This window comes from Oncorhynchus keta, chromosome 21 (assembly GCF_023373465.1).
Source record: "Oncorhynchus keta strain PuntledgeMale-10-30-2019 chromosome 21, Oket_V2, whole genome shotgun sequence".
Classification (NCBI taxonomy): Eukaryota; Metazoa; Chordata; class Actinopteri; order Salmoniformes; family Salmonidae; genus Oncorhynchus; species Oncorhynchus keta.
The window spans coordinates 27,271,921-27,293,097 of NC_068441.1; the positions used below are offsets into that span (position 1 = coordinate 27,271,921).

The window sequence follows — 21,177 nt, forward strand, 5'->3', positions numbered from 1 at the left end:
AGAGTATATTCCTCATATTGATTTAAGCCTTCAGAACATCAGAGGTAAAAATCAGTGAGTCATCAACAGCCAATAAAAACCCTTATACCTTCACAAATCTTTATTGTGCATTTCATTCGAATCAGAATTGTTGTATTCAGCAGTGTTATGCATCTTCGACTACATCCAGAGGTGTTCAAATCATGTTATATGTTTAGTGCAGGAATGATAAAGTACTTACATATAAAAACACAAACGAATGACAGCCAATGTGTGCTCACACTAAGCTACTAGAGCACTACAGTCTCTTATAAAACCTGTTAAGCTAACTGATTCAATTGATTTGGTACTGGCACCAAAGCCATGGGGATAAGAGCACTTAAAAAGCATCACAAAAAAAAACACAAACAAAACTGTTGTAACTGAAATCAAAATTCTGATGTCAAATCAATTGTTAAATGCATTGGTTTATTAAATACCTCAGAATTCTCATATTATGATTTTCTGAGCATTATTTTATTATTGGTAAGACTTACAAAATGAACAGAGCTCTGTATTAAATTGTGCTCACAGCATCAGGCACAGAATATATTCCAGACTGATTGAATTGATTCCACATGTCGAGCACAATGATGCAGTGACCTCTGTATAGATTACGGAGGGAAACATATGCCAGTGGCTAACAGGGGATTGCAAGTAATTGCCTTGATAGTTAATCACATGCAGAAAACAGGAACCACAACACCAGTAAACAGGAAGAGGGAGAGTGAGGAAACCAATAGAATGCATGCATAGTTAGAACATACAGCCAACTCCTGATAAATGCAATAGCATGTCTGATTGGGACTATCTTGAATGCATGCACCAAATCAGAGCATGCAGATTAACAAGCAAGTAAAATAGATATACAGGTATTTGAAATGGGATAGGTGAATTGCAATGCAGTTGAGAGCAGCAGTGGGCTTTACGGCTGGGTTATCTTGACTCCAGAACAGGGTGAATACAGTATGATGTCAAGACCATCTCTGCTGTGTCCAAACACTCCTTCACTGTCAGATTACCACATCCTGTTCTCCTCCTTTCTCCCTGATTACTGGGATGGGACTTACTCCTCCCCACGACTCAGAGATTACAGACCAAGACAGACAAGTTCAAAGACACAGCAGCATCCTCATAGATATGGCCAACAGTCAACACAGGGCACAGCATAGAGTGAAGAGTCAGGGATCAGAAACAGTGGAGAGAACAGCACAAAGATCAGTCATAGGATCGACCAATCCCAGAATCGACCCCCAACCACTTATGGAGATTTGGGAGGTTGAAGAGGTTTAAGCAATACCAGCCTACCATAGCTATTACCATATTGCTTATACATATCACATCCAAACATGTGCCAAGGGGTAGGGTTAGTGGTCTTTTTGAATTGGACAGCCTAGAGAACACTCACATTCAGTAATAGAAGGATCGTCTTAGGGCCCAGCCACAGTTAGTTGAGGAAGCACCAGAAGAAAGAACAGTCGTTGAATCAGCATATAAAGCAAACAGAGGGAAGAGCAGAGGGAACAGTCCCAGAGTCCGAATACAGAGAGAGTGGGAGTGTCCTTGGGAGGAGTCTAACACACTGATTAATGACCCTGGAGTGAGAAACACACACAGGCAGCCAGAGAGTTGGGCAATCAGTTCATCATGCTTTATATTGTGTGACCCTTACTACTGATGTGGCGATGGCTAGAGATCTGCACAGAACTTTCTCCTCTCCTCAATGTCTGCACCATTGCACAACACTGACAATCCAACTCCCTCTCTGCTAAGGAGAGGGGGAGGGGGTTTGGACAGAGGGCACAGTATGTGACTGTGTGAGAGAGAGACAAAGCTATTGGGTTATTATTGCTATAAGGATTATGCTAATTTCCCTACATTTACAAGTTTAATGGAAGCAGGGCTTGACGCATACATAGACAATGCATGTACATATTTAGTGTGAGGTGCTCAGGCAGTCAAACTGTGTTCAGGTGGGTCAGAGGGGTGTCTGGCCGGTGGTGGTCACTCCCCCAGCCCTTTGAAGGCCTGCAAGTGCTGGCTGTAGCGGAAGGAGGTGTCCCTGGCTGTTTCAAGCTGCTTCTCACACCACAGAATCAGAGCCTGGCGTAACAACTCCACATGAGTACTGTGGAACCTTGCTATCTGGAACACACACACGCCACTGAACTTTAGAATAAATAGAACAGAAAATAAATTTCAGTCAAAACTCAGCAGACAAAAAGCAACAGTCTGTTGTATAAGAGAAGCTGATAGGAGAGGTGAGAGTCAGAATGAAGTGAACATTGGAGGTGAAAGACAGCAGTCCAGTGGGCTGTATGTACCTCCTGTTTAGCCACTCCAGATACATGATCAAACTCCTTCTCAGCTGCCACCTTCAATTCGTCCATCTGAATCAGAAAGGAAAATACATCACTCACACAGCGCAGAACATAACACAGTTTCAGAACTATTAGTCAATATACAGTCAAGTACTGATAAGTGAACATTGGAAAAATTGTAAAAAAAACTGTTTCATTGTATTGCAGTTCACCAGTACCAATTCAATTATATTTTTTACTGAGACATCTTTATGCAGGAATGACAGTCTCAAACCATATAAGCAGTTGGCTCTAGATGAGAGAGCACTACTGACACCTGCTTGACCTATGAGGAACAAGCAGTGCCTGATGTGTCCCCGTCTGTGTGAACAAAAACACTTACAGCAGCTTTCTTTACAGGCTTGGCTCGCTCTGCATTCCTGCTGGCTGTTTCTAGCTCCACAAGCTTACAGGTCCTCCTGTACAGCATCTCCTACAAAACACACTCAAATGGCTCAAAGATCAACCTTATTTATCCATAAAGATAATATTTAATAACAACTTTTTATTTATACATGTTTTATTTAACCTTTATTTAACAACTAGACAAGGCAGTTAAGAACAAATTCTTATATACAATGACGGCCTACACCGGCCAAAACCGGACGACACTGGGCCAATCTATAGGACTCCCAATAATGGACGGTTGTGATACAGCCTGGATTTGAATAAGGGTGTCTGTAGTGACGCCTCTAGCACTGAGATGCAGTGCCTTAGACCGCTGCACCACTCAGGAGACCTTTAATATCAACAATATGTGTTAAGAGTTTCCTGTGCAATTTGTTATGTCTATGACAGCTGAATGGGTTGAGGTTTTTCCACCATGACCTAATACAAACTGTGAGCACTAACAATAACACCGAACCATGTTCTTGTTCACCAATAACTGAGCAGCTAACACTAAGGCAAGGAGTTTTTCCCAGTCAGGTCATGTAGACAGGAAAAACTCCTGGCCCTAGTAATGAAAGATGATGTCTGACCTTCTCTGCCTCTTGGCAACGAGACTCCAGATCCAGCCCCAGCCCCAGAGTGCTCAAGTTGTTCTCAGCAACACTCTCAAAGTTTCTCTGCCCACAGAGAAAGAGACAAACATAATAGTAATGCATGTGTGGTGAATCAAGTGAAATAACCTCCCAGTCTTTTTCCCTTAGAATTTTTGATGTTTGGTCAAATGTATATTTCCACAGGGTAAGGATGCCATTTTACCTTGATTGAATCTATGACCTCAGACAGCTTGACACATATCCTGCAAGATGAAATAGCGGAATAGGTGAGTCCCTTTAAAAACAGCCCCTCATATACAGTGGGGAGAACAAGTATTTGATACACTGCCAATTTTGCAGGTTTTCCTACTTACAAAGCATGTAGAGGTCTGCAATTTTTTTTATCATAGGTACACTTCAATTGTGGGAGACGGAATCAAAAATCCAGAAAATCACATTGTATGATTTTTAAGTAATTAATTTGCATTTTATTGCATGACATAAGTATTTGATCACCTACCAACCAGTAAGAATTGACAGCTTAGGATAGAAAACACTCTAAAGTTTCCAAAACTGTAAAACTATTGTCTGTGAGTATAACAGAACTGATATTGCAGGCGAAAGCCTGAGAAAAATCCAATCAGGAAGTGACTCTTATTTAGAAACCTCTGCGTTCCTATGCGTCCCTTTTGAGCAGTGAAAGGGATATCAACCAGATTCCTTTTTCTATGGCTTCCCTAATTTGTCTAGTGTCACAAGACATAGTTTCAGGCTTTTATTTTGAAAAATGAGCGTGAGTGACAACATTGCGTCAGCTGGTGGCTCTCAGAGTGATATGTGCCTAATAGACAAATGCGGCCATTGTTTCTCTCGCTCCTACTAAGAAGCCAACTGACCCGGTTGATATACTGTATTATCAAATATATATTTGAAAAACACCTTGAGGATTGATTATAAAAAATGTTTGCCATGTTTCTGTCGATATTATGGATCTAATTTGGAATATTTTTCTGCGTTGTCATGACCGCAATTTCCGGACGATTTCTCAGCCAAACGTGAAGAACAAACGGAGCTATTTCGGCTACAAAAATAATCTTTATGGAAAAAAGGAACATTTACTATCTAACTGGGAGTCGCGTGAGTGAAAACATCTGAAGCTCATCAAAGGTAACCGATTTAATTTGATTGCTTTTCTGATTTTCGTGACCAAGCTGCCTGCTGCTAGCTAGGCATAATGCTATGCTAGGCTATCGATAAATTTACACAAAACATAATTTCAAAATCTGAGATGACAGGGTGATTAACAAAAGGCTAAGCTGTGTTTCAATACATTTCACTTGTGATTTCATGAATATGAATATTTTCCAGTAATATTTTTTGTCCGTTGCGTTATGCTAATTAGTGTCAGTTGATGACAATTCTCCGGAAGCAGTAGTTCCAAGAGATTAAAGAAGTTACAGGTCTGTGAGAACCAGAAATCTTGCTTGTTTGTAGGTGAACAAATACTTATTTTCCACCATAATTTGCAAATAAATTCATTAAAAATAAAAATAAATTAATTCTCATTTTGTCTGTCATAGTTGAAGTGTACCTATGATGAAAATTACAGGCCTCTCTCATCCTTTTAAGTGGGAGAACTTGTACAATTGGTGGCTGACTAAGTATTTTTTTGCCCCACTGTATGTGTGTGTGATATATATATATATATATATATATATATATATATATATATATATATATATATATATATATATTCTTTATCCTTTTGTTTAATTCTGGCAACCCCACTGCATTTAGGGTCGAAACCCCAACTTTGAATACCTCTGGTTTATTCTATGTAAATGTAGATATGACATCTATGGTGTGGTTCACTCACTTTGAGAAGGCCAGGACAGCAGAGTCTTCTTCCTGCTCCACACAGAGATGCAGAGCGGTTGAGAAGTGTCCACAAGCCACTGCTAGTTCTGGGGAAACACACATGGTTAGCAACAGCAGCAGAAATCACAAACACATGTAACTTCTAAAACTTTGTTGAGCCACAACACAACATGTGCCACCACACTCAATCGCAACCTCACTCTGACTCAAAATGTCTTACTTTGTTCTGTCAGCACCACATCAATGAACCTCTGGGAAAAGAGAAGATATAAGAGGGGCTGCAGACAACCAAAACAGGCCAAGAGAGAGAGAGAGAGGAGGGTACAGAGCACAAACCTCTGTTGCTGATTTGGAGCACCCAGTGAGGGTTAAGTTGTTATCACGTTCAGTCTGAAAAAAGTCATCCACATCCTGGAGACAGAATGGAATGTACTGATTCACTTCGGACAATCTGACAACACACACATCTTCTCAACACTTTCAGCTATTGTGGATGTTGTGCTGAACACACAGTATTGTCTGGTCAATGTATATGGATGTGATGGGGTTAGATCTTGTTTGTCCTTAGAGTGACATGTGGAAGGTGCAAGGTTTAGATTGTCCAGAATATTATACTGAGGTACCTTGTGGCCCTCCTTCCTCATCCCTTCCATGGCCTGGCTCAGGCGATTGAAGATACCCTTCCTCGCCCTCTGATGACCTGGGGGCTGGAGCACACCCACGTATGCACACACACACACACACACACGAAAGGGACAGATTAAGGGTACGAGTAACTCACTTCATTACATTGAATCAAACTTTATTTGTCACATGCGCCGAATACAACACCTTACTGTGAAATTCTTACTTACAAGCCCTTAACCAACAGTGCAGTTCAAGAAAGACTTAATAAGAAAATATTTACCAAATAAACTCAAGTAAAAATTATAAAAAAGTAACACAATAAAATAACAATAAGGAGGCAATATACAAGGGGTACCGGTAAAGAGTCTATGTGCGGGGGTACAGGTTAGTTGAGGTAATTTGTACATGTAGGTAGGGGTGAAGTGACTATGCATAGATAATAAACAGCGAGAAGCAGCAGTGTAAAAACAAATCAATATAAATAGTCCAGGTGGCAATTTGATGAATTGTTCAGCAGTCTTATGGCTTGTGAGTAGAAGCTGGCAAGGAGCCTTTTGGTCCGACACTTGAAGCTCCGGTACCACTTGCCGTGAGGTAGCAGAGAGAACAGTCTATGATTTGGGTGACTGGAGTCTGACAATTTTTGGGGCTTTCCTCCGACACCACCTAGTATATACAGTTGAAGTCGGAAGTTTACATACATTTACGTAGGTTGGAGTCATTAAAACTCATTTTTCAACCACTCCACAAATGTCTTGTTAATTAACAAACTATAGTTTTGGCAAATCAGTTAGGATTTGCCATTAAACAGCTTGGAAAATTCCAGAAAATTACGTCATGGCTTTAGAAGCTTCTGATAGGCTAATTGACATAATTTGAGGTGTACCTGTGGATGTATTTCAAGGCCTACTTTCAAACTCAGTACCTCTTTGCTTGACATCATGGGAAAATCAAAAGAAATCAGCCAAGACCTCAGAAAAAGATTGTAGACCTCCACAAGTCTGGTTCATCCTTGGGAGCAATTTCCAAAAGCCTGAAGGTACCACGTTCATCTGTACAAACAATAGTATGCAAGTATAAACACCATGGGACCACGCAGCTGTCAAACCGCTCAGGAAGGAGATGCGTTTTGTCTCCTAGAGATGAAAGTACTTTGGTGCGAAAAGTGCAAATCAATCACAGAACAACAGCAAAGGACCCTGTGAAGATGCTGGCAGAAACAGATTAAAAAGTACCTATATCCACAGTAAAATGAGTCCTAAAATCGACATAACCTGAAAGGCTGCTCTGCAAGGAGGGAAGCCACTACTCCAAAACCGCCATAAAAAAGCCAGACTACGGTTTGCAACTGCACATGGGGACAAAGATCGTACTTTTTGGAGAAATGTCCTCTGGTCTGATGAAACAAAAATGGAACTGTTTGGCCATAATGACCATCGGAGGGAAAATGGGAGGCTTGCAAGCCGAAGAACACCATCCCAACCGTGAAGCACGGGGGTGGCAGCATCATGTTGTGGGGGTCAGAAAGTTAAAGCTTGGTCGCAAATGGGTCTTCCAAATGGACAATGACCCCAAGCATACTTCCAAAGTTGTGGCAAAATGGCTTAAGGACAACAAAGCCAAGGTATTGGGGTGGCCATCACAAAGCCCTGACCTCAACCCTATAGAAAATTTGTGGGCAGAACTGAAAAAGCGTGTGCGAGCAAGGAGGCCTACAAACCTGACTCAGTTACACCAGCTCTGTCAGGAGGAATGAGCCAAAATTCACCCAACTTATTGTGGGACGCTTGTGGAAGGCAACTCAAAACGTTTGACCCAAGTTAAACAATTTAAAGGCAATGCTACCAAATACTAATTGAGTGTATGTGAACTTCTGACCCACTGGGAATGTGATGAAATAATTAAAAGCTTAAATAAATCATTCTCTCTACTATTAATCTGACATTTCACATTCTTAAAATAAAGTGGTGACCCTAACTGACCTAAGACGTGGAATTTTTACTAGGATTAAATGTCAGGAATTGTGAAAAACGGAGTTTAAATGTATTTGGCCAAGGTATATGTAAACTTCCAACTTCAACTGTAGGTCCTGGATGGCAGGAAGCTTGGCCACAGTGATGTACTGGGTTTTATGTACTATCCTCTGTAGCGCCTTACGGTCAGATGCCGAGCAGTTGCCATACCAGGCAGTGATTTAACAGGTCAGGATGCTCTCGATGGTGCAGCTGTAGAACTTTGTGAGGATCTGGGGACCCATATCAAATCTTTTCAGTCTCCTGAGGGGAAAAAGGTGTTGTCGTGCCCTCTTCACGGCTGTTTTGTTGTGTTTGGACCATAATAGTTTGTTGGTGATGTGGATACCAAGGAACTTGAGTCTCTCGACCGGCTCCACTTCAGCCCCGTCGATGTTAATGGGGGGCCTGCTCGGCCCGCCTTTTCCTGTAGTCCCCGATCAGCTCCTTTGTCTTGCTCACATTGAGAGAGAGGTTGTTGTCTCTGACCTCCCTATAGGCTATGTCATCGTTGTCGGTGTCATCAGCAAACTTAATGATGATGTTGGAGTCATATTTGGCCACGCAGTGGTGGGTGAACATGGATACTACAATGCAAAATAATGCCATTGTCAGACAATCATCTCCTACATTGACACACTTCATTTTGAGAAGAGCTGACTATAATAAGAGGAATATGACTGTTTAGAGAAGAAAGAGAAAGGCCTGTTAGAGAGACCTGGAACAGGATGTGGGCTGAGAGGCAGGCGGTGCTGACGGTCCTCATACAATCCAGTCTATTTCTATGACTACTGTTACTCATACAGTACTGAAATACCATTATCAGATTAGCAGAGTTAACACTCACAGGAGGGAGGTGTATGTCAAATGCTGTTTCTTTTAACACTTAAAACACACTGAACAAACAGTCTATTTTGGTTTACAGCATACTGTATATCTCTCAACATCAGGACACAGTAGTCATGTGGACCTCAGTGCCTGATCAGCTCTTTCCTTCAAATCACTGCAGGTAGAGAATCTTTACACGTGTGGGGTATTTAATGTAATGGAGACAAACAACTTACAAAATAAATCAGATAAGGTTTACGCAAAAAACAATATACACCACGTACACTATACTGTATGTGCTGTTGAAAGATAAATAATATATATATATATATAATAATATATGCCATTTATCAGACGCTTTTATCCAAAGCGACTTACAGTCATGTGTGCATACATTCTACGTATGGGTGGTCCCGGGGATCGAACCCACTACCCTGGCGTTACAAGCGCCATGCTCTACCAACTGAGCTACAGAATATATTGCAGATTAAAACAGTACATCTGAAGAATCACAAGCACAAGATGCGTTACTTGTTGCGTTTATCTGCTGTATTTATCAAGACATTCATTTAACTGTCAGTTTGTGTAACAAACAGTGCCCTTGCTTAGCTGTTAAAAGTAAGAGCTTAACATTTCATTTGATCATCAGTGCAACTGCAAAGGATTCTGTTATGAGGCACTAGTTGCATATTTGATTGCCTACAGACACAGTACATGCAGAATCCTGAATTTGAAACGTAATCTAAAGATTTTTACACTGTGCATTTGCAAGCTGTACTCTGTTAGGAACTAACAACCCACAGCAGGAGATCACTGCCTACACAGGCCAGTCTGTGCTCCTGTAGTGGGCAGTAATATTAGACATGTGTATATACAGTGTATATGATAAGACTAAGTAATTAGCCTATTCAAATGTTTATCTGAGACCATAAAGATAATTAGCAATATGCAAGAGACTACAGTTGAACCATGTGCAATCAAATCTTCTGCATTTAGCTGACTAAGATCAACGAATGGTCATGAGAAGTGAATATCAAAGCAAGTATTATTTAATAACTTTGCAAAATGAATGGGTTCACATACAAGACATAAAGCTTAAGTTATGAGGCAATACTTACATTAACAAAGGATTATTCTCGGCATATAGATTGTAAAGTTAATTTACAGGCAAAGCATGGACAAAGAGAAGCTTAGTAGGCCAGAGTCATAGAAGCCTAGGATACTGGATACAGGATAAGAGAGAAAACAAATGCATTTCATTCCATTTATAACATCTGAAGGTGTAACCTTTCAACCAAAGACCAACCACCATTGACCAATCAATCAAACTATACCAAGTTTACAGTGTAACCTGACCACCAAGGCCCAATCTCCACAGGGTGTCACAGCATTTAGAGGCTAGTGTGGTAGAGCATGGCGCTTGTAACGCCAGGGTAGTGGGTTCGATCCCCGGGACCACCCATACGTAGAATGTATGCACACATGACTGTAAGTCGCTTTGGATAAAAGCGTCTGCTAAATGGCATATATTATTATTATTATTATATTATATTAGTGTGGGGAATGAGACCAATGTAAATATGACAGAATTCCTGATAGTATATAGCATCAGAGTTATCCTCAGTGAACAAGTTTCAGATGGAATAATACTATAGTATCCATGTATGCAAAGTTTTATGTTTGGGGCAAAACCAACACATCACTGAGTACCACTCTTCATATTTTGAAGCATGATGGTGGCTGCATCATGTTATGGATGTGCATGCTATCGGCAAGTACAAGGGAGTTTTTGGGGGGGATAAAAATAAACACAGTAGAGCTAAGCACAGGCAAAATCCTAGAGGAAACCCTAGTTCAGTCTGCTTTCCAACAGACACTGGGAGACAGATTCACCTTTCAGCAGGAAAATAACCTCAAACACAAGGCCAAAAATACACTGGAGTTGCTTACCAAGACAACGTTGAGTTGCCTAGTTACAGTTTTGATTTACATTTTCTTGAAACTCTATGGCAAGACTTGAAAATGATTGTCTAGTGTTAATCAACAACAGAACTTGACAAAGAATAATGTGCAAATATTGTACAATTTGGATCTTAGAGACTTACCCAGAAAGACTCACAGCTGTAATTGCTGGCAAAGTTGATTATATCATGTATTGACTCAGGGGTGTGAATACTTCTGTACATGAGATATTTCTGTATTTCTTTTCAATAAATGTACCAATATGTCTAAAAACACATTTTCACTTTTCACTTTTCATTATGGGGTATTGTGTGTAGATGGGTGAGAAAAAAAATAGATGTAATCTATTTTGAATTCAGGCTGTAACACAACAAAATATGGAATAAGTGAAGGGGTGGCAGGTAGCCAAGTGGTTAGAGCTTTGGGCCAGTAACCGAAAGGTTGCTAGATGGAATCCCCGAGCTGACAAGGTAAAAGTCTGTCGTTCTGCCCCTGAACAAGGCAGTTAACCCGCTGTTCCTAGGCAGTCATTGTAAATAAGAATTTGTTCTTAACTGACTTGCCTAGTTAAATTTAAAAAAATACATTCTGAAGGCACTATATATAGTCACTGAGTGTACAAAACACTAGGAACACTTGCTCTTTCCGTGACCAGGTAAATCCAGGTGAAAGCTATGATCCCTTATTGAGGTAACCTGTTAAATTCACTTCAATAAGAGTAGATGAATGGGAGGAGCCAGGGTAAAGGAGGATTTTTAAGCCTTGAGACTTGGGCTGTATTCCAAACACTTAACATACACACCCTCTCCCCTCAAATTAAAGTGGACGTCATCAGAAGTGCAGGGCGAGGGAGGAATGATTTTTAAATGGACCGCCCTTGCCCAGAAATTCATCGCTCTTTCATCCCGCAATGATTGTTTTCAGCCACTGATAGCTTGTGGGTGTTTTATATGCGCTACAGTCAATTATGATTGCATGTCTACTTACATTAAATATATAATTATTAATATACGCCTACTGTATGATAGCTAGCAAATGAATTAGCTAACTAGCGTTAGCCTGCTTAGCTGGAACTTCTGAAGGAAAATGTTTTATTTCTACAATTTCCAAAAGCTAACCAAACAAAAATATCATTACTTTAACGAGCCGTGTTTGTGCCGCCATGTGCATTAGTAGCACAATTTCTAACTTATTTACATGATTTTTTACTTACATATGTTAAAACCTCAACGTCAATATGGAGAAGTTATGTTTTGGCAAATTTCCTTAGCGGTTGTACAATCATTTAGAATTGAATTATGGGGCGTTTCAGGCCCCGAAGTGAACAGTAATTGTACACTCATAAGGTCGACCAAAAACGAGAGCTGAGGGGCTTACGCTGCTAATTTATCTTCCAGCTTCACATGGTCTAAAGTCAGAGATAGACAGAAGTCAGACTATCAACCCAGAAAAAACAGGGTGAAGATGTTTAATATTCCTCTCAAACCTCACCAATGGGATCAGGAAGATTACATGTGTAGAATCAGTGACACTCAAAACATCTGACTCATTGTTAAAGGTAAGCCATTGATGATCATAATCTCATCATTTTGGCAAATCAACACATACATGATGTTATCACAAAAGTCTCTATACATCAGTGGTCACCAACCTATTTTGATTCAAGGTCACTTTCGCAGTCAAAAAGAAAGGCAAGATCTACCGCTCAGATTTGTTTTTTTAACATGACTTTTAAAAAATGATGTTAACCTAATAAAAACAGTTCTGTAGGAATGAGGTTTGTGCAGTAAGTCTAATACATTATCACAGCATATTGTCTACATGCCTGGCCTGCCAATGTTGTTCTTCTCAGACCATATTACTCTGAACAAAAATATAAAACCCAACAATTTCAAAGACTTTTGTGGCAGTTCATAAGGAAATCAGGCAATTTATATAAATTCATTAGTCTCTAATCTATGGATTTTACATGACTGGGAATACAGATGCATCTGTTGGTCACAGATGCCTTAAAAAAAGGGTGTGGGTCAGAAAAACAGTCAGTATCTGGTATGACCACCATTTGCCTCATGCAGCGAGACATCTCTCGCACAGAGATGATCCCGCTGTTGATTGTGGCCCATGGAATTTTGTCCCACTCCTCTTCAATGGCTGTGTGAAGTTGCTGGATATTGGCGGGAACTGGAACACGCTGTCGTACACGTCGATCCAGTGAATATGCAGGCCATGGAAGAACTGGGACATTTTAAGCTTCCAAGAATTGTGTACAGATTCTTGCAACATGGGGCCGTGCATTATCATTCTGAAACATGAGGTGATGGCGGTGGATGAATGCCACGCCAATGGGCCTCAGGATCTCGTCACGGTATCTCTGTGCATTCAAGTTGCCATCGTTGTTTGTAGCTTATGCCTGCCCATACCCATCGCCACAAAGGGGCACTCTGTTGGGGGCGGCAGGGTAGCCTAGTAGAGTGTTGGACTAGTAACCGGAAGGTTGCAAGTTCAAACCCCCGAGCTGACAAGGTACAAATCTGTCGTTCTGCCCCTGAACAGTCAGTTAACCCACTGTTCCTAGGCTGTCATTGAAAATAATCATTTGTTCTTAACTGGTTAAAAAAAAGGTTAAATTAGTTTAAAGGTTCACTTCGGGGCCTGAAACGCCCCATAAATTAAAAAAAAATGTTTTTAAATCTGTTCACAACGTTGACATCAGCAAACTGCTCACCAATACGATGCCATACGCGCTGGCTGCCTGGTACAGTTGAAACCAGGATTAATCTGTGAAGGGCACACTTCACGGTTGGATCTACTGCCAAATTCTCTAAAACAACGTTAGAGAAATTATCATTAGATTCTCTGGAAACAAACCATGACGTCAGCGTCAAAGTCAGATTTCTAGAAAGAGTTTCTGACTTGGAATTCAGAGTTGGATAACTGTTAAACTATTTTTCCCAGACGGATCTCCCTTTTTTTCATAGTTACCAGTTGTCTTCAACGCATTGAAGCCTAAGATTTCTGAGTTGTTTTGAACACTGCATTAGTCTCAGAGGAGGGAGAGAGAGAGAAGCAGAGGGGTCCACCTCTCACGGTCTTTGCTCTCTCCTTTTCCTCCAGTGAGACTGACCAGAGAGAGGGTACAGTCTTCCACCTGATGGTGAAACTCGAGTCGCACCGTATCTGCTTCATGCACAAATTCATGTTGTTCCTATGACCAGAGAAAGTGAAATACTCCTCCATATTAAAATAGATATGATGAGCTGCTGATAATAATAAAACACAGAGCTGTCGATACACTTGGCTACTCATTCATTGCAGCTGCATTGAGAGTGGAAGTAGGGAGAAGCGTGCTGATCAGGGCTCTGTGCAGGCCAGTCAAGTTCTTCCACACCAATCTCGATAAACTATTTATTTATGGGCCTCGCATTGTGCACGGAGGCATTGTCATGTCGAAACAGAAACATTACCTGTCAGCAATGGGTGTGGCTGAAATAGACATTATTACTATTTTTGGCTCATTGCCATGTTAAACTATTTCAAAACTATTTTAACTAACTACACTAATGATAACTTCCTTGGTTAGGAACAGATCAACCCACTACCACCAAACACTCAACAGATCAACCCAAAGGACACGCCGCTACAAATGTCGTAACAAATTCACCTCAAGGTTAGTACAAACTGAAATTCTACTATATGAGCTAGATATTCTAGCAAAAACCTTACATATTCATACTGTATATCTGTCAAAAGTTACATTTTCACTGCTCTGTCTGACAATCTCAAATGATGTTTCAACCATCAAATTACATCTGTAATAAATCACATGACCAAGCCTGCTCTCTTAGTCTCTACTGCATAAGTGTAAGTAATCCTTTGCTGTAGCACTCATGCAACTTCCCCTGCCATCTCAGCTACACTGACAGAACATGTTCATGCCCGGGAAGGAACTCAGGGGGACTTCAGGAGAAGCTCAACCTTCATCCTCTGACCCCAATACAATCCTCTACATCTTACTGTCTGTTCTACCAGTCATACTGACCATCGCTGGAGTGGCTCTGTACATATACAAGAGGAACAAAGGTACTTCTTTCACACACAGTTAAAACTGCCAGATGAAAAATATTGTTGTCATTGTTATGAGTTCAGATAGTGAATCCCTTGACCCCTATGGAAGAAAAACACAGAGAAGAAAAATTGTGGGAGCCAAACAGGAGGAAAGCAAAAAGATGAGGTAAAATAATGCACGTCACATTACACTGAGAATGTTACTGAATTAAATTGCCTCAGTTTCAGTGGAAAAATCAAGCCTTGAAGTAGTATTATATAGTAGTAATGATTAATTAATGATGGAGGTGTGCAAGTCTCATTGTATCTCTTCTCTAGGATGATCCCTCTGCATTGTACTCCACAATTTGACAGAAACACTGCTGTTGACGAAAATACGTTAGTGTAAGAGAATGTGTGTGCGCTAGTATAAACTTTAAATAGGCCTCGTGGGAATTAAAATAGTTGTGCCTTCTAGATTTTAGCAGCAGCGCACGCAGTTTCTCTGAATGTATCTTGTGTTTGTAATTGTCCCTCTCTATCGGAGAATCCCTCGGTGACATACTCCACCATCGACCACATGAAAGGAAAGCGGAAAGCAGCAGTAAGTCTAGAGAAGTGGAGAAACAGAGTACGCCAGCATCAAGATAGGCAGATGCTCCCACAGCCCCTATCCAGTAGGCCTACAACTGGCCAGCCTTATACTGCAGAGAGATCTCATATTGTGTCCAGTATAATGTGGTTTTATCTGACACACTTGACTGTAAATATGTTTCACTCTCCACCTCAGTAAGACAAGTTTTGTGCTGAGCTGTTCACAGGAGATCAGATGTTAATCAACCAAACACTCTAGAGAAGAGATGTGTAAGATTAGTGAAGTAACAAGAAGATATGTTTGTCTTTGTGTGGCAGAGACACACAAAGCGCCTTATATGGCTGTAGGTTGACCTAGTTCCTTTTTTATATTGCTGTTGTGCAATTATTTTTTGATCTGTAAACTTCTTTGAAATAAAAAAGGAGAACTTCAGACATTTCTTTCAGCCAGTATCTTTCTGACAAATATCTGGTGCACTCTGAGCAATTCGTCTTTCTCCACATTGACAACATAAAAACAGACTAAAAAATGTTTATAAGAGTGTGTCACAGACAACAATCTCTGCGAATACAACCTCAACCTTTTGTCAAAACCAATTAACTACTTTCTCTTTGGTGTAATGGAGAAATCACACATTGTGAAAATCAGTCTAACAATGACGTCGACTGAAGCTACTCTTTAGTGCAGTGTGTGAAATGTTTCCGAGGTCTGTTCTCTTGCCCTTATTTAGATACAGACAACATTGTCATTTGTCAAAGTCAGATCCTACAATGGTCTACTTCAGCACACTCCTATAGACCCAAATCAGACGGCCATCTATCTACAGCTTCTTAATAAATTGTAATGAAACAGGAAGGGAGTGCGGCTCGAACCTTCAGCTTTCTGGTCCGTAGCCCTGTGGAAATCAACTGTGCCACAGAAGAATGCTCGAGTCGATATCCACGCTTATAAAGCAAGGTCACTACAACATCTTGGCTGAGTAAGATCATGTGTTTTTGACATGTCCTTATGTTTCTACAACTTCGTTGGAGTCGATCTGTGGTAAATTCAATTGATTGGACATAATTTGGAAAGGCACACACCTGTCTATATAAGATCCCACAGTTGCCAGTGCATGTCAGAGCACAAACCAAGCCATGAGGTCGAAGGAATTGTCTGTAGCGCTCCAAGACACGATTGTGTCGAGGCAAGGGGAAGGATACCAAAAGATGTCTGCAGCATTGAAGGTCCCCAAGAAAACAGTGGTCTCCATCATTCTTAGATGGAAGAAGTTTGGAACCACCAAGACTTCCTAGAGCTGGCTGTCCGGCCAAACTGAGTAATTGGGGGAGAAGGGCCTTGGTCAGAGAGGTGACTAAGAACACAATGGTCACTCTGACCGAGCTTAGAATTCCTCTGTGGAGATGGGAGAACCTTCAGGAAGGACAACCATCTCTGCAGCACTCCACCAATCATGCCTTTATTGTTGAGTGGCCATACAGACGCCACTCTTCAGTAAAAGGCACATGACAGCCCGCTTGGAGTTTTCCAAATGGCACCTAAAGGTATCTCAGACCATGAGAAACAAAATATTCTAGTCAGATGAAACCAAAATTGAAACCTGGCACCATCCCTAAGGTGAAGCTTAGGTTGTGTGGATGTTTTTCAGTGGCAGGACTGGGAGACTAGTCAGGACCAAGGGATATATCAACGGAATAAAGTACAGAGAGATCCTTGATGAAATTCTTCTCCAGAGTGCTCAGGACCTCAGACTGGGGTGAAGGTTCCCCTTCCAACAGGACAACGACCCTAAGCACACAGCCAAAACAACGCAGGGGTGGCTTCGGGACAAGTCTCTGAATGTCCTTGAGTGGCCCAGCCAGAGCCCGGACCTGAACCTGATTGAACATCTCTGGAGAGACCTGAAAATAGCTGTGCAGTGACGCTCCCATCCAACCTGACAGAGCTTGAGAGGATCTGCAGAGAAAAGTGGAAGAAACTTCCCACATACAGGTGTGCCAAGCTTGTAGCGTCATACACAAGAAGACTCGAGGCTGTAATCGCTGCCAAAGGTGCTTCAACAAAGTACTGAGTAAAGGGTCTGAATACTTATGGACATGTGATATCAGTTTTTTTATTTTAAATAAATGTGCAAACATTTCTAAAAATCTGTTTTTGCTTTGTCATTATGGAGTAGTGCGTGTAGATTGATGAGGGGAAACAAATATTTAATCCATTTTAGAATAAGGCTGCCTGAATACTTTCCAAATTCACTGTATGTAGCCAATGGGCAAGGGCCCTATGCTGATAAACTTTACTGATAAACTTTGTGAATAAACTGTTTGCCAGTCTATTAAACAATGTGTGGAAACTCAATTATCCCTAGTTACTAAATTAATCATGTTACAAAGTACAAGACAAACAACTGGAGCTGGCCAATTGGAAGCCAAACAGGTCATTATTGGTAAAGACACAGGTCAAACACATGGAGATGATTGGACTCAAACTGAACAGGAGAGGATAGGACATTGAGAAAAGGGTAGGATTAAACAGATGGAGAATGAAAAGAGGGTTTTGTGGTAATAACACACCTCTGAGCTAGTGAGGAAGTTCTCCAGGCATTTGTTCTTGCTGAGCGTGGTGTGTGCTGCCACCTGCTGGAGATAGGTCTCCAGTGCCATGCAGTACATACGCCAGTCCTCCCCCATGGCCAAGAAACCTACACAACAGACCAGTGAGATAGCCAAATCTTTCACTTCAAACCAATAGAAAAACATGGGTATGGCCACTCATACATTATCAGACAAGAAACTGACCAATACATAACGCTGTAGAGTTTCATTGGATGTAAGTTGAAAAAAATGTTTTTCACATATTAATGATACAACATAATTATTTGTAACAAATTATCAAAATAACTTAATATCTGTTAATAAAACACATTGTTAGCAAGCATTGATAAATATCTGTGTGATGTCAGGTACGTTGGGTCAGGGCTGTAAGCGATATATTTGTTGACAATACATACCAAGTTGTTTCAGAACTTTGGCTGGTGCATTCAACTGAGGCTTGGCTGGTAGAGGAGGAAACTAGAGAGAGAAGTCACAGTGGTATTTGTTTCATGAGGCTTGAATTCCCAATGTAATGGTGTATAGCCTACATTGAGCTACATTTTGAAATGGTTTGAGCCCTGAATTGGCTGACAGCCGTGGTATATCAGAGAATGCAGAGTGTGCAAAGCTGTCATCAAAGGCAAAGGGTGGCTACTTTGAAAAATCTAAAATATATTTTGATTAACACTGTTTTGGTTACTACATGATTCCATATGTGTTATTTCATAGCTGACGTCTTCACTATTATTCTACAATGTAGAAAATATAAAAATGAAGAAAAAACATTGAATGAATAGGTGTGTCCAAACTTTAGACTGGTACTGTATAGTCACTGTTGAAGCTTATAGGTTTGCTAGTTAGGGTCAGTGTCAGGATTCGATCATGTGTCAGGTGTAGGTAGGAAGAGGTGGGATACGAACAATGACACCCAGTATCCCAGGCACCACCTCCTGAGAGAACAGACACTGCTGCAACCACTGAAAGTCCTCATGAGTCCTAGCCACATGGTATTCCCCACTGCCTGACAACTGGGGGGGGGGCAGACAGACAGACAGACAGACAGACAGACAGACAGACAGGCAGAGATACAGAGAGACAGAGAGAATATGTCACAACAGTCAAACAGGAAACCAGTGCATTTGGTACAGTATTCATGCACGCCATTGAAAACCTCCTGATGCTATAGTACATGTGGACACAATAACAGGCACTGAGAAAAAATACTAACTTTATAGTCACTGTATCCAACAAAGGAAATAAGAAACTGACCAATGTATAGTATATACCATAATTGTGCACTATACTATTACTGAATGACTTCAGTTAATGGCTATCTTCAAGGCTTTAAGGTCCCAATGACTGGGGTTCTGACAATCAGTCATTCTCCAAAATAGTGGCAACATTACGCTGCAAGACCATTTAATTTATCTCTGAACACTACTTACCTTCTGGGATATGACTATGAAGGTCAGTGCATCCCCGTCTCTCACGGCCTCAGTGACCCGGATAGTTTGGGCACTCACACTAAGTGACCCCTCTCTAGCCTCCTCCTGAAATCAACAACAATCATTTCTGTCAGACTCCAAATAACACCAGAAAGCATTCATCATGAGACATGTTTATAGCTACAACTATTGAATGTCATTTAACTTAAAGTAGCTTATCATCCTGCACATGCGCTGATAAATGTCCATTATTACCACACCCTCACAAATGTACACTTTCAGGTTTACAAAAACATCAGCATTCCAATACTTGCAGTATGATTAATTTTAGCGTTTTAAATTCTCTTCACAGCTAAAACGTAAAATGCATAAGGTGTGTCTCTGGCAGACAGCCTATCACATGATGACCAGGAACCGTAGATAAACTGTCTAATCAGACTACAACATACTACACATCAGACTTACCATCATTTTCTAACTACTGTATGTGCAGTCACTCCCCCAACGTCTTTAGTGTGGTGAAACTGTAAATTTGATACAAATATAAAAGCACAGATCCTTTGTCTCCTAACGGCAGCGGTGCACAAACAGAGACACACTAACTACTGAAGAGGCACAGGATTTCCTTTAGGTCAAAGTGCAGGAGTGAGAGGGGGAAAAAAACAGCCAAACCAAAGAAAATGCTGGTGCAGGGAAAAACAGAGAGGGGAGTAACAATGTGTTACTGAGTAACTCATATGTCTGGACCACGGCCACGCCCGTACAGGAAAGATAGGAGAACTGACCATAGAGTTCCCCTCAGTCAACACTACAGACTGGTAAACTACTGGAACTTATTTTGGACCATAAAAGTAGCACAGCTTTTTCAATAGTATATAACGTTTCCAATGTCCAGTTTATACTATGGAACACAGGTGGTATGCGCTGTTATGTGACAGAATCAACACCAGACATAATCAATGTGACTTTATTGCACATTCAACCCATCTGACTGAAAACATTATATGAGCCCATGAAAACAGATAGATCATGCCCCCTCACACACTTCCTCAACACTGCTGTCTGTATGTGTTTTCTTCCAACAGAACTGCTGTCCCTCTTGCTCCCCAAACCCCTCCTCATGGTCCCCCAGCCCCATCTGGCTAGAGGGATCCCCCGAGAGGTCAAAGAAGCTGCTACCCAGGAAGGCCTGATACTCATGGAGGTCATCCTCATCCTCTCCCCCCAACTGGAAGCTCCAGGAGTCCCCCACATCCTCCAGAAAGGGGTCCACATCCATATTCAGGCCCTGGAACAGCTCCTCCAGGTTAAAGTAGAAGGAGCCTTGGCCCCCTCCATTCCCGGCCCCATCCTCCCCCTCAGTCTGGAAAGCCTCATGACCCATCTGGTCATACTGCATCCGTTTCTCCTCGTTTGAGAGCACCTCGTATGCTTGAAGTGGAGAGAGGAGCACTGTTACCATAGCACTGGCAGCTCTGAAGTCTCTCAGTCCATTCACTCACACAATTACCCAGAACACATTGCTACATTACCTGAGCTTAAAACAGGTAGCCTATTCTGAAAGTTTAATGTGGTGTTTTAGTGGTCTGAGTGCAGTGCAGTATGAGACAAAACAACCTGCCTCTGTTACAACCAATACCTGCAGACACCCTCTTTGCAAAGAATGTCAGCTTTATCTTAAAATGATCAAGATATATTAGCACATACAAAGACGTATTTTATTACATACAGTACGATATATATTCAGCTCTTACTGATCAAAGAGAGAAAAATAAAGTTGTGAGCCTAGGACCTTACCTTCAGCTATCTCCCTGAAAATCTTCTCTGCATTGGG

The 21,177-nt window shown here is 41.2% G+C and overlaps 1 protein-coding gene across 1 annotated transcript; it reads right to left on the minus strand.

Annotated features, from left to right (window-relative positions):
* Positions 1-64: 64 nt before the first annotated feature.
* si:dkey-28n18.9 (sorting nexin-6) lies at positions 65-20,436 on the minus strand. The gene is made up of 14 exons (XM_052473602.1): positions 19,809-20,436; positions 19,344-19,448; positions 18,819-18,926; positions 18,315-18,375; positions 17,878-18,005; positions 5,863-5,946; positions 5,576-5,650; positions 5,460-5,490; positions 5,238-5,325; positions 3,585-3,624; positions 3,359-3,445; positions 2,722-2,811; positions 2,343-2,408; positions 65-2,163 (listed from the first exon to the last, which is right to left on the minus strand). The coding sequence occupies exons 1-14, from the start codon at positions 19,812-19,814 to the stop codon at positions 2,023-2,025; spliced, it is 1,110 nt and encodes a 369-aa protein (XP_052329562.1). The 5' UTR covers positions 19,815-20,436; the 3' UTR covers positions 65-2,022.
* Positions 20,437-21,177: the final 741 nt, after the last annotated feature.